General features: G+C 41.4%; 1 protein-coding gene across 2 annotated transcripts; it reads right to left on the bottom strand.

The window, feature by feature from the left end:
- Nucleotides 1–302: 302 nt before the first annotated feature.
- On the bottom strand, nucleotides 303–17,465 carry LOC310858912 (PRELI domain-containing protein 1, mitochondrial-like). 2 transcript variants are annotated; one of them, XM_083765216.1, is made up of 7 exons: nucleotides 17,381–17,465; nucleotides 15,358–15,566; nucleotides 14,150–14,375; nucleotides 9,685–9,798; nucleotides 6,349–6,427; nucleotides 5,427–5,452; nucleotides 2,340–2,508 (listed from the first exon to the last, which is right to left on the bottom strand). In XM_083765216.1, exons 2-7 carry the CDS (start codon nucleotides 15,447–15,449, stop codon nucleotides 2,473–2,475), a joined length of 573 nt encoding a protein of 190 aa, XP_083621342.1. In that variant the 5' UTR covers nucleotides 15,450–15,566; nucleotides 17,381–17,465; the 3' UTR covers nucleotides 2,340–2,472. The 2 variants fall into 2 exon arrangements, with proteins under 2 accessions (XP_083621341.1, XP_083621342.1); XM_083765215.1 differs by lacking the exon at nucleotides 5,427–5,452 and having other exon boundaries at nucleotides 303–2,508.
- Nucleotides 17,466–18,099: the final 634 nt, after the last annotated feature.

The following is an 18,099-nucleotide window of genomic DNA, read 5'->3' as shown; positions in this document are numbered from 1 at the left end:
ACCAAAGAAAATCCACTGAATGTTCAAAGTTCAGGTTTTTTGGGTGTAATTGAGGTCATAAACCCTAAAAGAAAAAGAAAAATAAATGAAAATGAATGTCATAAAACCTTTAAATCTACGATTCAGGCATAGAGAAAACTGTTACAGCTCATTATGACCATGGTTAAGCTGCTGTCTGTCTAAGTGCATCCTGATGTTGGATTTCTGCAACTTTTAATGGCATCTGCAATTACGAAACAATGATACCTGAAACACCATCAGTAATGTTGTGGAATTACAAAGTCACAAGAGTCAGCCCAGTCCATATGAATTACATTAATTTATCAAATTTAACATAGTACAGTATACAAGTCTCAAAACTATTAGCTTCAAGGGAATGCACTATTTATAATTACATATCTATGAATCTACATATATGAAAACAGTTTAACAAATTGCTAACAGGAAACTTCATTCATCTATCATTTGTTTTTCAAAAAAAGCTATTCACATTAAAAACCCTGAATAATTGATAATTACTCATTTTCCAATTTCTCTGTTCACTGAATCAAAAATGGAAAATAATAGAAAAAGAAAAAAGAATGAAAAGTTAATGTTCAGTCAGGTGTCAGGTGTGACCCAGAAGTCGGGAGAGGTTGCTAGTTATGCAACATCTGTATTGTTTTTCCTTTTCTTTTTCTGGTGCGGTGGTCATATTGTGTAAATGATATAATATAGGCTGTATTTACAGAATCACTGCAGGACTATACACATAATTATGGGTTTAGGATTGGTTATTTTGGTTATTTTGAAAGGGGCCGATGTGCTTATAAGTTAGAATTGTATGAAATCAACAGGTTCTCATTAATCAATGCACAGATCCGACAGCAGAAATCATCTCAAAATCGATATATGAAATACTCGTGTCTCGTCAAACACAAGTAAGTGGGACAACACAGGGCTCCACCGTGTCCTGTGTGCGCATTGACGCATGGAGTTCCTGCACCTGTGTGGAAACCACAGCCCCATCGATAACCTCCCCCTTAACTGTAGCTCCAGGTCCGAAGCTACAGCGAAGAAGGGTGACTGCACAGATGGGGCTATGCTACCATTAGTCCTACGTGAGGGGGTAACCTTTGTCACGTAGTAGGCACCACGAATCACACCAACATTTTCTTTACTGAACATCACGGAATGACTGAAAGCTCATTTGATGAATACGCATCATTAGCCTATGTTTTAATCTAAAGCGTCTCAGCCGTAGAGTAGACGCCATTTGCTTCTTTGCGGGTGCTTCAAGGATTAAATCCACCTTTATATTTGTGCAGTGATTCTGCAAAAATAACCTATACTTTTAGTTTACCCAACTTGAACTAAAACCATGCATAAGACCACAACATCAAAAAGAAACTAGCTGGCAGAAAACAATACAACTGTCACAGCAACAATTAACCGTTTATTTATTTATTTCCTTTTTTGGTTCAGACTTCAGAGGCATCAGAGCACAACATTTGAAATTGGAAAACAAGTCATACTTTTGGTTCATGTTAGTTTTGTAAACAGATTTTTTTTTGAAAAACAAATTTCATTCCATTATCATTTTGATATGCTGAAATGATGGTTATGCCACAATGCAGTTAAGGCATTGGACAGGATAGGAATGTCTGAACACAGAAGGTTGGATGACTTTCTGTGAGAATTCCTTTTTGTGCACTCACTGCTTTGATTGTTGGAGCTCTGAAACAGGCATTGCTGGCCTAGCACTAATAAGTGATTCATTTGAATATTTAGATAATTACACATTAGGACAATATGAGGTAAACTATACCACTCCTAACCCCACCCTGCAGACCTAAAGGCCTATTCACAGTCCAGTTTCCGTTGAAGAGGTGACCACCAAAACAGTGCTTATAAAACAGAGATATGTTGTGTGAGCGGTGACCACCGCGGCGTGACGTCATGTTGTAGTTTTCGGTGGTCACCTCTTCACCGAAAACTGGACTGTGAATAGGCCTTAAGAAAGATGCACATTCGCATAATAAATTAAACGTGTAAACGTATAAAAGTGTCAAAGTGTTGCTGGTGAAAGGCCTGAAAGCTTACAGAAAGAGGCAGCAGGTGGCACAAAACAGTTCAGTACCTGAGAGAGAGAGAGAGAGAGAGAGAGAGAGAGAGAGAGAGAGAGAGAGAGAGAGAGAGAGAGAGACACAACTGATCCAAACTCAAGAGGCTGGTTGAGAAGAGCCGCAATGCAGATGAGACAGATGTGAGGAGAGCCCCATCCTGCCAGATTCCAGTCATGCCAAGTCCAGCAGCAACAGTCATTGCTGTGTGTGTCTCAACATGGCCTATAGTCCTTTGGTGCAGGTGGCAGGGCCCCTGTCTGTTAGACATACTGCTGGGGTTTCTGTGGGGCTGTGGCTGCTGTAGCTAGTGTCTTGGCCTTCCCCGTTGCAACCAGCGCTGCTTCCTTGGCCTTCCCCGATGCGTCCTTCACAGTGTCCCTGAGCAACCGCTGGGGTGCCTCTCCTAGTTCCACAGAGCATGGTGGGGAGTAGGGGTGAACAGAGAGGAGGGGAGGGGAGGGGGGGCGCGACTAAATTAGTGACAATCTGGTTAGAGATAGACTATAAAAGAACAAGAGTTAATTCTTTGGGAGTGAACCATGAAATGTCCAAAAGGGACAACAGAGAGCGTTCCCAAAAATAAAGTAGGCATGCAAAAAATTCAGGCCTACAATTCAAGATGTACGTTGCATGACTGTGGGGGGGAAGAAATACATAACAGAACACTACCCCATGCAGCCAAAGTTTTTAAATGAGGTTATTTGTTAATAAGCTAAGCCACAGCGCAGTTGCGTGGCCGTTCAGCATTATGCATAACAACAACACAGACCTAAGAACTTGCACAGGCGCCATTGTAGTTTGTCCTGAATTTGACATTGTACTGTAAACCCACGGCTTCCTGGCCGGCGTCGTGGGAAAAAAAGCCACAGGTATGGTTGTTGACAAGATCACTGTGTGGAACTTGTGATTTATGAAATGCCATGTCTCAATTCAGTCAGTAGTAAGGACACACACACACACACACACACACACACACACACACACACACACACACACACACACACACACACACACACACACGACCACACAATGAACCATCCACCCCGAGTGTGTGAGAACAATACTCTAATCAGTGTCTCCACAGAACAACAACAGCAAAGAGCTGTATTCCGCTGTATGAGACACACACAGAGTGAGAGAGAGAGAGAGAAGACAGTTGGTCTAGAGTCTCTAGAAGACTCTAGAGAGAGAGAGCATGATGGAGAGACATCGGTTGGAGAAAAAAAAGACAGGATACGAAGCATACAGAGTGACAAAGGGTAGAGAGAAACAAGACAACAGTAGCCTGGGCCCTGGGAGGGACCAGACAAATCTGCCGGTGCAAAAACAGAGTTTGCCTTCAGTGATATAGTCTGGCCACGCAACAGAACTAGGGGTGCAATTGTTAATCGAAGTGTCAAACTACTCGATTTAATCAATTAAAGGAATATCGATAATCAATTTAAATAAAAAAGTACAATGGACTCAGACATAATGAAAAATGAAAAAACTATATTAACTACCTAATGTATTGCGTAGATAACTACACCTGATCTACGGTTATGGACATGTATACTGTACCTCTCTAATGAAGTAAAATTCTCGACAGAAAGAAAGAAAGGAAGAACTGTCCCAAAAATGGGCTAGGAAACTTCACCCTAACCCTAACCCAATGTAAAGCTTGATTCCTAAGACTTAAGTTCTTGGTTCTGTTTTCTACAACTTTCTAGGTCTTAAGAGGGTAACTAAACATGTTGTCTTTTCTGGTATACGGCCACTTTATAAAATTAAATCTCAGCAGTTGATTTGGATTTCTCTCAAACCTTGTGCTAAGGCAATGTTTGGTTTCTGGGAAACAGACAGCGGTAGTGTCCTAGGACATATTTATCTTGGTTCAAATCAGGATATTAGAAACCAAGATTCCACTTTACAACCATTTTTCATATCCTGCCTTCTTTCTCTGTCTAATCTCTCATTCTCTTCCATGCTCTCCTTCTAACCACTTTTCAACTCTCCCTCTCTGTCTTGGCGTGAACCCTTAGTGACACAGAAGACAGACAGAAAGGTAGACATGCAAAGACATACACACAGAGAGGCATAAGCAGAGAAACAAGAACGAGGAAGAAAAAGAGACAGTGAGAAACATCTGAACTCTCAGACCGTCAGACTACACAGGGCTCTGAAGTGTTCCCAGACTCCCTGAAGTGCGCACCCCCCCCAACTGGAACATAACAACACAACTCCTCACTATAGCCTCTTTGAGCTCCTCATGACCTCCCTCTCCCCTCCTATGGGGTACGTTCTCCTTTCTCCACCTCTGTCTCCGACTCTCTGCTGGAGATGCAGACGGGAAGGAGATCAGAGAGAGTGCGAGCATCTACAAGCATGAACAGACCAACGGATTTGTGATTGCACACGCACACACATGATTGGGTGTGTACACGTATATTGCATGGAGGCAAATCTCACACACACACACACACACACACACACACACACACACACACACACACACACACACACACTCCTGAGGCTGTGTTCAATGTGCATGACCCGTGTGCAAGTCATTTTGAATCAAAGCCTTTAGCTGTGGATTACAACAGCGGCGGTGGTCTACTCACTATCACCTGCCAGCTGTAGTATACCGTTGAATATTTGTAGGAGGTGATTTCATTGTTTTGCATCAGCCTTGCTCCAACACCTTTCTAGCCAGATGACAGCAAACTCCCTGAAGTAGTGGTACGGACTATCAACTGACAAAACTATTCTCAGGTGATGTGTGGAAGGGTGGTGTGCTGCAAGATTAATCGTAGTATGTCGTGTCCATTGGGGTGTGTGTACAGTATGTGTGTGTGTGTGTGTGTGTGTGTGTGTGTTCCCGGGCATACGTCATGCATAGTCCAAGGGATTGACTTCAAATATCCTCAGTGGTGCCGTTTTATGATTTGGGTAGCCTATAAGCTTTAAATTGTACTCGTTCTGGATTAATACAAATAAAATAAATAAAGATGCTTACTTTCCATTTCTTAAAGAGTGCTGAATATAACCTCCGTTGCAAATAAAAGTCAGTGATACATTCTGTTCTGCAAGAGTCATCAGAAATGAATACCCGTTTTATCATTTTCAAAGCTTAAAATGTTAATTGCCAGTCAAAGCCACAAAGAGAGAGAGAGAGGGAACTAAGAACTAAATTCGGACAAAACTGGGAGAGTTCTAGAGAGTTGAGAGCACTACCTTTGCTACATGGGGTACTGTACCAGGCATGCGCATGCCTCATATAGCTATAGACACTGTGGTAAAGATGGTATGTACAGTATGTACTTACTGTACTAACATACTCACCACCACTGTGAGTCTCAGGCCCAGTCCTGCCATCACAGCAACAGACGGGTTGCGGGGCAGAATCATAATATGGAAGAATGAATTGTGGCCGACTGCTGAATGTATACAGTATGCAGAGTGATATATAGGCCTATTGTGATACCCTAAACTAAACTGTGCCAAAAGTAAAGGTTGTTCATGCACTAATGTTTCAGTGCATATTCTCGCCAATTTAAGCCATCTAGAAACCAAGTCAGCTCATCACTAATGTGTAGACATGACACACCACCTGAACAACATGACGGGGGAAGCATAGCGGCTCTTCACATGATTAAAACCCACCAGGTTCTCGTCTGAAGTAAGTAGAACGTCTTTACACAAGGCCATCTCTTAGAAACAAAAAAGTCTAACTCAAGCCTTCTTGAATCATCACTGCTGCTGCTGACACCGAGAGAGAAGAGATAAAGGCAGAGAGAGCGATGCAATCATAGCTTGATTAATATCCATGCATTATGGAGGAGGCATTTTGTTTGTATAGCGACTTGAGTGGGGTGTGTTAGGTGGGGGGGGGGGGCTTGATGTTGAGTGGTGATTGGCTTGGTGTGTGTGTATACCATTTCACATTTTCTACTCTGATTTCCACCCGTTCATCGCAATCAGTCCTGGAGGAGCGCTGAGGGGCTTCAACTCACCCCATGGGCAACAAGCCTGGTGAAACTTTTGATTATTAATTCACAAAACAACTAAATTAGGGAAATAAACGGATGGAAAATATGACGCAAAGCTATGTCCCGGGCCTAAATAAGCAACCTCTATTTCCGTGAGTTTTTATCGTTCCCCTACTCGGCCACGGTTAAAAATAACCTGTGACCGTTTCCCCTTTTCTCTCCCAACAGTACTTTCCCTCTCTCTTGTCCTCCTGATGCTGGTGCAGTTTACATACCGTGTAAGTTGGACAGGGCAAACTCCAGGCCTTTCATGGACTTCGCCTGGTTGCTCTTGAAGCGGGCCAGTCCAAACTCCTGGTGGGACAGGAAAGAAAACTGTCTTTAAAAGTCATATTAATCCATCTAAACTAATTTAATCTTCAATGTTTTTTCTGGCCAAGGAGGACACCCTTAGCTGAGAGAGACATGAAAACAGGGAGCCCTACTGCATTGTATACAATTGTGTTGCACATTAAACCTTTTCATAGATTTTAGAGATAGCTTCATTGACTATATCATCAGTGTTGTGAATATTCAGGTTTCAGATGGTGGTATTGTGGAATCTGTTCCGAGCACTGTCCCGTCAGTAAGGCTTAGGCCACTGTATGGAATAATTTTCTTCCTGATGATGCATTCAAAACCTTTGAATAACCTTTAATTAATTTTCAAGATAAATTCATTAGCTCAAGATGTTTTTATGGTCTTGTGTGATAAAACAAATTGATAACGCAAAACACTTTTCTTTTCTTGGTGAAATTCCCCTTTAAAGTGGCTCCACATCAAGAAGAAGAAAAAAAAGAAACGCAATATAGCTTTGCTTACATGGTTCTTTCTTCCTCCTCCCTAGAGGCATTCTGTCAACCCAGGCATGTTCCACAACAACTAATAATAATAGACTTGACATATAATAGGCCTGTCTCCATTTCCTCTTTCCCCCTCAAATCTTCCCGACGTTCCCGTTCTTTATTTTGGCGTTTTGTGCACGCAGGCATCCAACCTCTCTCCTGTGCATGCTAGTGCTTGACCTACCAATCATCACATTGACTGGAGGCTTGGGAATACTTTTCAGCCGGCAGGTCTCCTATAAAAGCTTCTTGTTATGTAGGTCATAAGGAGCAGTGGTGGCAACTAAATACTTTTTTTTTTAGATTTGTTTTAGGCTTTTCTGCCTTTATTGATAGTATCAAGTAAAGATGGACAGGACCGAGTGAGAGCGAGAAGGGGAGAGACCCAGAGACATGCAGCAAAGGTCGTCATGAACATGCAACGCCCCTGTGTATGGAGGTGCCATACTTTTAAACTCTGGCATAAGTAAAAACCTGCCGTTTTCTTTTTCTTTTCATCACTGGAGTTGATCGCAAGAGAGCATTCTGTCCAGCACCCACTACTTCTTTGACTTGATTTTCCAGTTACCACGTGTGCCGACCACTCAGAACCTGCCTCTATTTAGAATGACCTGATTTTGGAAAAACAAATATACAACTTTGAAAACACTGGAGAGCAGATACATTAATACATTAAGATCTGGAACGCATCTGTGTCACTTTAGCTTTTAACCATCATTCTGGGGGTCCTTGACATGAAAGAGTTTGAGAATCGCTGTCGTAGAAACAAAGGTTTTTCAGAAAACTGTTTTAGAAGACATTTGTAGAATCAGGTCCTCAGGTCTTAATGGTGTATGTTTAAGATGAATGAGCGCCTGTCACAGACATGCACATAGCATGTTTTATTTTATTTTTTAAATATATAATCTGGGGACCCCCCCTAAATAAGATGGCGACCCCCCCCCCCCCCCCCCCCCCCCCGCGAGGGGTCGTGACCCTCAGGTTGAGAACCCCTGGATTAAGGTATCTACTAGATAGGTAACCAGCGATCACACAGAGACGATTCACTAAAGTAGCTACGGTTTAGGCCTGCAGACCACATAGGGCTTAATAGAAGACAGCATGTGCACAACAAGGCGATCAAACATTATAATACATTAATGGATTCATGGCATGCAGACATCAAGTTCTCACTCTTGGCAAATGAGAAACTCCTGCCGTGTGGGTCAGTTTCCTGAGACCAAAGGCAGACATTCAGACCCTAATGAGATTCGGATCTCTGCACTTAAAGCAGTATTATGTAACTATTTCTTAACCCATTAAGACCTGAGGCCGATTCTACAAATGCCCTAAAGCAGTAGTTTTCACACTTTCAAGATTAAAAAAATATATATAGCAAAATAGCAGATGTATAAGCTTGCATATCTAATATGTTTGAATAGCCAATGCAAAAATCTAAAATTTGACAAGTGAATAAGATGTAATTTTGTACAATCTGTATGGCAGACTATATTAATACAATATGAATTTTGGGGTGGTCGTTTTTGGTCTCCCTGCTCTCTCTACTGAGACATTAGATCCTGTGACTGTATTGCCAGGACCTTTGGCACAAAATGTAATGTCTCCCCTGAGCAAGCAGGCAGACTCTATTAGCCCAGTGGTAAAACATTGAGCACTTGTGCAGGGGGTGCATACTTAGTTTAGCCGGATTCAAATCCAGGGTAGAACAGGAAAGTTACATAGTGCAGCTAAGTGATCCAAAGATGATAATGCAAAACAAGGGTTCTTATACAGTACTTATTATGCTTATACTGTTAGAGTCAGGGGCGGCGATATAGGCGAGGCAGTCGCCTCAGGGCCCGGGAGGGTGGGGGGGGCCCGGCCGGCCGCTCCGATGCGTGGTAGAAAACTGTATACTCTCTCTCTCACTCTCTCACTCTCTCTGGCTCTCTCTCTCCCACAAACACGCTGTTAAGTTACCGCAACTAAGACTACATTTCCTGTCAATAATAAGCAGTGTAAAATGTAGTTCATTGGGAGTTAAAGGGAGACGCTTTATTGTGAAGGGCCCTTCACGGCGCAGGCAGGAAATAGAGGGTTTAAACTGGGCTGCTTGGCTGCACGTTAGAGTACTAGAGTAGATGGATTTGCTCCGGTATGTCCGCTGTGGCTGTATACAGTTGTTAGCGCTGCTCTGCAATCGCCTGATAAAGTTGATTTTGATTCTTTGAACAGTCATAAACAAGGCATAAAATTACCACAGGCAAAAGAGGGCAAGATAGATGGAGTAAGGTGGAATACAAACACAACAGCAGCAGCAGCTCCATCCACATGCACTGGAGGTGAGTGAAGTCATGAAAGGAATACCAAGACAACAACAGTAACCTAATCATAAAGATGGACGGACATGCCCACGTGAACGTTATCACTTGAATTGAAACATTAAGAGACTATTTAATCAACTTTCCCGAATCCCGAAGCTGTCCCATTCATCACAGCCATGTACAGACGGCAGGCACAAGTGAGTAGCAGCCCTACACCCTCCAGTATTTGATTAGCTCCGTCAGGAATGAATGGTTATGGACATTTCAACATGTAACGTGATTTTCAATATGCAACCTGTGTATTCATTGCCCCCTCAACTGAGCCACGTTGAGGGGTTTAGTCCGAAGTGGTATTTACGGTTCCGTTCGGCGTTGGGTGGCGGCACTCCAACCGCCACTGGTTAGAGTTATTGTTTCAATGTACCTGGATGGGTCTGGCGAAGCCGTAGACACTGGAGGAGATCCAGGCTTCTCGTCTGAGATGAGTGGAGGAGGGCTGATCCTCTGACTGCTGGAATACACAGCGTTCTTCCACTGACTGGAGGAATGAGAGATATAAAGAGGACGAGAATACCAGAGAGGCAGACCGACAGACAGACAAATGGAGGAGAGGTGGGAGAAAGGCAGGGGTGTTACTGTGGAGTGGTACATCGCTCAACTAGTGATACTTCACTATCTTATAATGGTCTTTTTTGTGTACCGTATATTTCCAAATAGTAGACCTACCGCAAATACCCGCCCACTACCCGTTAACCGCAGGAGGTCTGACACCATTTTGCACATAGAACACCTCCTCCGAATAAACACCCTGGTCCGTTTAAACGCTGGGGCTATAATTTGCTTTTTCTTCAGCTTAATATATATTTAGTTGAAGGACACCGTGAGATTAACTCGGGCCATACTCTCAACCGATTTTTACAATTCAAAGTTCTCTGTAATCTGTGTAGTGTCTTACAAATCTTTATGCCTCCATGAAACGATATGGAGAAGTCGGGTAATAATGTCCACTAAAAATACAGTCTTTTCCCCCCCATGCCTGGTGGAGTCAAAAAGGTCTTTCTCCCCAATACCCATGCCTCAGGCCTGGTGGAGACAAAAAGTATGGTAATTAAAATACGGTCTTTCTCCCAATGCCTCAGGCCTGGTGGAGACAAAAAGTACGGTAATTAAAAAAATCATTCTCGTGTGAAGTGAGGGGGTGCTCTTATCATCATACATCAGCCAATCAAATCATCACATTCCATGCTACAAACACACCTACACACAAAGCTGTGCATAGGAAAAAACATGGCCGCCTCATGCATTAGAAGGCCAAAAATACCAATATCAGTCACCAAGGAGTCCAGGACATGTGTTTGTAAATAAGCAATTATTATACTCTATATTTCCATCCTATATATTACTACTATTGAACTTTCTAATCTAAGCCATACAAGCACATAGCAAATAGAATTGAATGTATTGAATGTAAGGAATTTACATTACATTACATTACTTGGTTATTTTACAGTAGGAAAAAAGGACAATTAAATTGAGGACATTGTTTTTAAAAGTCATGGCATCAGGCATCTATGACGACGTGGTCCTATCTTACAAAACAGTGGCCTCAATACATAAAATCTACCATGCATCTCCATTCCAAATTACATAAAATGGTAAACTCGTGATCAGAGTATAAATAAAATGGTAACAAATGAGCTAGTCATGTGAGAGATCTTTGGCCAGTTATTACATGGAGCCCTTTAAGTCACCAATATTCACAATAGATGTAACCACCTCAACCTGAATAAACTGGCCCATTTCAAAAATAGATTTAATTCCGTTTGAAAGGGGTGGTATAAACCTTGTATTACCCGTTTGATGGATACAAATGTCAACTCATTTTAAGGGTTACATTTTTAATACTTCTTAAAAGTATTGACACTCAATGCAGTTGTTTTAAATCTGCTGTGGTTATACCTGTCCCTAAGAAGCCTAACGCTGTTAGCATGAATGACTACAGGCCTGTCGCCTTGACCTCTGTCGTGATGAAAATATTTGAACGCATTGTCTGTAATCGCCTGTCCAATGTTGAGATGGATAACTTCCAGTTTGCCTATCGAGCTGGTCGAACAGGTCTGTAGAGGATGCTGTGTCTCTGTGCCTCCACAGTATCCTACAGCACCTGGAGGCCCCTGCCACATATGTTAGAGTTTTATTTATTGATTTCAGTTCTGCGTTTAACACGATTTTGCCCATCAAATTATTTGATAAGCTCTTGGCCATGGGTATTAATCACTCTCTTTGTCTCTGGATTTTAGACTTTCTGTCAAACCGGAAGCAAGTGGTTAAGATTGGCAACATGCTCTCTCAATCCAGGACTTTTAACACTGGGGCCCCCCAGTGACTTTATTTCACATTCTCAATTTGTTTATTTTTTTTAAATATGCAGACGACACAACTGTCGTTGGCTATATTAAAAATGGTGACGAATCAGCCTACAGGGCCGAGGTGGCAGCCCACGTAGACTGGTGCACTTCGAATAACCTTATCCTAAACCTGGCTAAGACCAAAGAAATTATCTTTGATTTCCGGAAAAACGGGATTATGCCCCCATCCCTGGTTATCGATGACCAGCCTGTCGAAAGGGTCGACAGTTTTAAATTCCTTGGCACCACTATATGCTGCTCCCTGAAATGGGAAGTTAACACTAGTAACATCTTGAGTAAAGCCCACCAGAGGCTTCACTTCCTACGACTCTTAAAGAAGTTCGGTGTGACCGGGGAGGCGTTGGTTCACTTCTACAGAGCCACTGTGGAGAGTGTCCTCGTCTTCTCAGTCACAGTGTGGTATGGAAACACCACCGACTTAGAGAGGAAACGGCTGGAAAGGGTGGTACGCACAGCGTCAAAAATCATTGACCTCGACCTCAATAGAGACCTTGACCTCGACCTCCCATCCGTCTCCTCTAACTACACCATACGCAGGATGCAGAAGGTGATCGCCGACCCCTCCCTGCCCTCAGGTAAGAGACTCCGGTCTCTAAAGTGCAATACCTAATCGCTTCAAGAACAGCACTTATCCCGAGGCTGTTCGCCTCTTGAATGCCGACCCCCTTTTCACTCGCACTTTACAGCGTGAAGCTGCTTTGTAAAACGATGAACTGTGATGAATTTGCTATTTATTTATTCAACATGAATTGTAACGTTTTGCATTCTTCTTATTTATTGGTCCCCCTCATATGATGTCTGTACTTTTGTATCGTGTTCTGTCTGATTATGTGATGTGAATGTGTATGTGTCGTATGTATGTTTTTAGTGCACTGAAACAAATTCCAGTCAACTCTGTTGACATGGCAATAAAGTCTTGAATCTTACTGCAATGACAGCTAACTGATAATTAATTCGTTGACTAATGGGTAAAAAGAAAGGTGGGTGGGGATAAATGGAATGTATGCACGCAAAGTCATTCAATCATGTCTGAAGCATAGACTGTAAAAAATATGGACAAAGCGTTCGCCGGGTCTAACATGGACGTAAAATGAAGCCTGTTATTCCTGCACTGTAAGTCGCCATCTTTCTAGATCCGTTTGGTACCAGCTGGCCATTGGCTGGCTCCGTTTTGGACCAGCTGGCCATTGGCTGCCCAGACAACGAGGCGGGACTTCCCCCCTTCTTCTCCGTTGGTTTTTATTTTGACTCGAGTGGGAGGGGAATCCCGATCATAGACTGTAACGGTAGCCACGCCCCTCAGAACATACGCGATGTTTTTTTTTCTTTATGGTCATTTTTTTAATTAATGGGACCATAATTTTCCAAAAAGAATATTATGACATTAGAAATGAGACTTTAAACGAGTGACTGGAAGAAGAAAGTATTCATGACCATGTTTATTAAGGTAATACAGTCTAGGTGAAGTTGGGCCAAAATACATGGGCCTCTATGGAGCTATGGGGCTTTTTGGGTCCAGTCCAGCGCCACAACAGGCCATTATATGAACTACCGATTTCAAATGAGGCTTCACGAAATATCTGGCTGACAGCCCCCCTGGTCTGAAGTGACCATGGCTAGTAAGCGTGAGAAGAATGTAGAATAACTGCTGCATATATAGTAAAAATCACACCTGTGTGAAGTGAGGGGCGCTCTTATCATTATCATCAGCTGTATATGTGATTGATTAGCCGATTTGCTCATCTACATATGACTTAAATTTTCCCTTCATTGTCAATGGCATTTAATGTTTGTGTTGCCACAAATTTACGTCATATTTGACGGACATATGTCCTAATTTCTCCTTTCATTGTCAATGGCAAATATGAGACGTGTGGGGACAAAAGCTGTATATGAGGGGCTAGCGCCTCTCGAAAAAAATAACACCTGAGGCCGATTCTACAAATGCCATCTAAACCTTTCTTTCAATATTATTCAACAATGTAAAAAAATAGCAGGCCGCAGTGCAACCTGAGGTTACGCGCTGTGAGCTTATTATCTGCTATTTTTGAGGGGCGCTAGCCCCTCCTATGCCCAGCTTTGTGTGTCTGTGTTTGTACCACAGAATGTGATGATTTGATTGGCTGAGCACGGAATTTGATGAAGTATGATGATGTAGTATACATGTATAAGAGAGTCCCTCCCTTCAAATAAGTGTGATTTTTGAGGGGCGACCCCTCCTATACACAGGTTAAATGTTTGTCTTTAGTTCAATGTTTGTTTTGTAAGCCAATAATTTGATGACCAGCTCCCTATACTCCACCACATCAAATTATTGGTTTATGAACGTGACAAAAACAAAAATATCCATGAATTCAAGTCTCCATGGGGTGAGTAATCGATAGGAAAAGATTTGTTAAATACCAGATGTAAAAGGGCCCTGTGAGGATTATTTTGACCCGACTGAGGCCGAACGCTCACCATGAGTGTGGTGTGGTTGAGGTTCCAGGTGTAAGTGGTCATGCTCCTGTTGACTGGATCCACAATGGAGTCCTCCACGATGTAGACACAGCGGGACATGTTGGAGGGGAACACGGCCTCAGCCCAGCGGGGCAGCCGGTTGGTCTTTGTCAGGAGGCGTCTGGAGAGGAGATGCTGGTCGGCAGTCACCTCCCGATACACCACGTCCTCCGTTAGAACGTGAGTGCTAACACACACACACACACACACACACACACACACACACACACACACACACACACACACACACACTCAATCCCTAATAGAGAACCAAAGTCTGACATCAACGCCACTAGAAGCTGCAATCCCCCTGGGTCACACAGAGTTTGTTTTTCTATTGAAATTACCACACAGCCATCTTAGATCGCGTCATATAAGAACTGACTGTGTTCCAAAATTTAAAAAATTTACCCAAATGATCGTGATAATATTTTTTTGTCATAATCGTGCAGCTCTAATGTCTCTATTGAGATCTTGACAACATATATCTATGCAGTTATTTGTCAGACAAGGATATTTGGTGTAGAGGGAAAAAGGATGGGGCAAAGTAGTAAACAAATTTAGTGTTAATAAATAACAATGTGAGTTCATCGTATTCCATTTGTCTTGGAATCCAATACAGACAAGGATGTGTGGGCATTGCTTTTAGTTTAATAAGATAACTATTCACAACAATTAAGTCATATAAAAACAATATAATAATACAGGTATGCATCTATGTATGTATATGTTTCCACACTGATCTATTGCTCTTTACTTACTGACATAAATACATTGTTGCTGTCAGGCAGAAACCCTGTGTCACTTGATTTAACCTTTTACGTTTTTTTTTTTATACGAATGCCCTATTCCATCATATAAGAGTGTCATGCAAAAGTAGCGAAAATAGCTGATCTAACATCGCAATATGTTGTGAACTTGTGAGCTTGTAGGAAGTGGCTCATTCTGTCAATGGGTTTTTATAAATAATGAACCAATGAAAAGTATAGTTTGTCACTAAATAAATAATAACTATACTGGATGGATCCAATTTTTTCCATTTCCAGAAAATGTTACGGTGTTGGACACACAGTAACAAGGTTTCTGCCCGACAGCAACTATTTTCAATGTGTGACTGTGATAGTAGTGTATGTGATTCATTATAAAAACACATGAAAACAGTTCTGTACCTGAACGGGTTGGGGTATCTCTGCCAGAAAGCAGAGACAACATGGTCCCATGTGTTCCTGATGTCTGTGCTGTTAGTGAAATACTTGACCATTTTTCTCTCACCGGTGTGTAGAGTGGTCTGATTGCTGAGTGGTGATGGATCTTTCTATCTCTAAGCAACACAATGTACTGTCCAGTGCTGACTCCATCCAAACCTCTGGCACATACCCTACAACAGACACATCAAGTGGTTTAGGGGTGAAACAGTTCAACAAACATCATGTAACACGAAAAATATATGTTATTCAATAAAATAAGCAATTAGTATTTAGTCATTTGACTCATTTATATCTATTTTGGCTCATAAAAATGAGTTTGTAGATCTGCCATTTTCACCCATTGTGTAAAAAGTGTAAAATAACACAAAGTGTAAAATACCGCTTAAGTGGTTCATCGATTCATTGGTATAGAAAAACATTTAATCCTAGAACACAGAACATGGGTGATTTTCACCCGGACGATTATATTTTTGTAATTTTCATAATGTCTGAGCGTGGATGGGTCTTTCAGTACCTTCATGATGCTCAGTGACAGTAGGGTTGTTTCCCTGCCCACATACCTGTTTTTATCTACAGGCAGGTGGTCGGGTGAATTTCACCTGTGTTTAGAGTAATATCCCATACACCCACAATGGGATTTATTTTCCATGGACCATTCTCGCATGTCCCAGGAATGGGTGGAAAGGGGAAGTTCCCAGCTTTTATTAGGGATATTTTTAAAATATACCCAAGTTTTTCCACCGATTTTGATATTTTATGATAGGGCTGCCCCATGATATCTATTTCGTTTTTTTCGGTGAAACGTCGATGAAATATTAAAGAACCTCAAGTTGCCATGTATTGCTGTACTTATATGTACTTGCTGTAGAAATATTTTTATGGAATATTTTACAAAAATAGCAGTGTTTGATGTTGACCAAATTGATGTTTAGTGTTCCAGGGTTAAACAATATAAAATAACATGCTTCTCGACTATTTTAACAATTGAAAAAGTAATCAATAAAATAAAATAATCAACATTTGCAGTGCTAAATTAAACGAACACGTTACAGATAGAAAGAGGATAATTCAAGGTTTTCGTACAGCTGCAATGTTGGTGAAATTAAAACGCTGTAGGCTTATAAACAAACCAAACAATCCTGTTTGGTTTAATTGGTTGATTGATTGAAAACTTTAAGTTTGTAGAATAAGCACAGGATAGCAGTTCAATACAAGGTCTGCTAAGAGGATTAAACAAAAACAAACCAAGAAAGCACTAAGGTTTGTTTCTATTAAAATAAAAATAAAACATATACAGTACAGTAAAGGGTAACTCTGGTCCATAGCTAAAGGCATTTAGAGGCAGAGCTATGGACCAAAGCCAAGTAAAGGGTAGGGGGGGGGGGGTGACTTGATTTTTTTAATGGGGCCAGTTTCGAATCGCAGTCACCCGTATAAGTGCTTTAAGGAGAGTAGGGATTCACATTCCTTTACGACTGATTGTAGGGCGTTCCACATTTTTGTGGCATAATGGGGCTGTCAATGGTCGGTGTTGCAACTAGATTCAACATAGCCTCCTGTGTGTCATGTGTGTGTGTGTGTGTGTGTGTGTGTGAACCAACTTTAAGTGACAAATGGTATATGTCACCTTGAGCCTCGTCCACACATGAACAGCTTAATGTTCCTCTGGTGTCCTCGCATATCGTCTTATTTCCTGGCAACCGTTAGACTTGGAGATATCTACATAACTTCTAGAAAATCGTCCCTTTATAAATACTGCGATTATTTAACAGCATGCTTATTGCAGTTATTGAATTGATTCAACGACACTTGTTTCATACGTGATCGTATGTTATATTAATGCCAGGCTGCCAGCTGAGCTAAACTTCCTCGATGCATATGGTACGTCTAAAAGCTGTGCACTGCTACAGAGACAGAGACAATGCACAGAATCTGATCTATCATCTGAAGAACACACAGAGTTGTAGTAGGAAGAATATATTACCTGAATTTCTACGGAAACATTTAAGAAGTAGCATGAGTAGTAGACATTTGGCTAATTGTATCCGTTACGTTACATGTGACAGGAGACGGAAATTCCGTCGTGAATAGAAACCACGCCCATCTGTCATAGACCCGCTACAGTGCACTATATCATTATATTTATAATAATAAATAATAACAATAATAATAATAATTTGCCTTTCCAGTAATAATCTGGATGCTGCTTTAAAGTTATTTAAATTACAACAGAACATGTATTGTAACCTACCATTATTTTTGCATGGTTATTTCTGGTTTATTCCACCATCTAGTGGATTAAAGTTGGCATAAATGTATTAAAGATGTTCCTGTGTAACTACTGTAGTCTATAGGCTGTTGAGCATTATTTGATTAAACCACAAAAATGTATTTGCGATAAGGATTTATAGTCTAGTGTGCATGGGCGTGCAATGGTTTCACCCAGTATTCATCTTTAATACATTTATGCCAACTGTAATCCGATGGTGGAATATAAACCAGAAATAACCATGCAAAAATAATGGTAGGCTTCTGTTGTAATTTTTACGGTAAATATTACGGTAAATAAAAAGTTGGAGAACCACTGGGGGGGAAAAAAAACACAAAAAAACAACAACACACATGAATTCCAGACCAGTAGATGTCGCTCTATTATTCTCAAGACATAAAGCTGTCACACTCACTCACACTTCCGCTTAGCTC

This window comes from Protomyctophum parallelum (genome assembly GCF_964188405.1).
Source record: "Protomyctophum parallelum genome assembly, chromosome: 5".
NCBI classification, from domain to species: Eukaryota; Metazoa; Chordata; class Actinopteri; order Myctophiformes; family Myctophidae; genus Protomyctophum; species Protomyctophum parallelum.
This window is presented reverse-complemented; position numbering and strand designations above follow the sequence as displayed.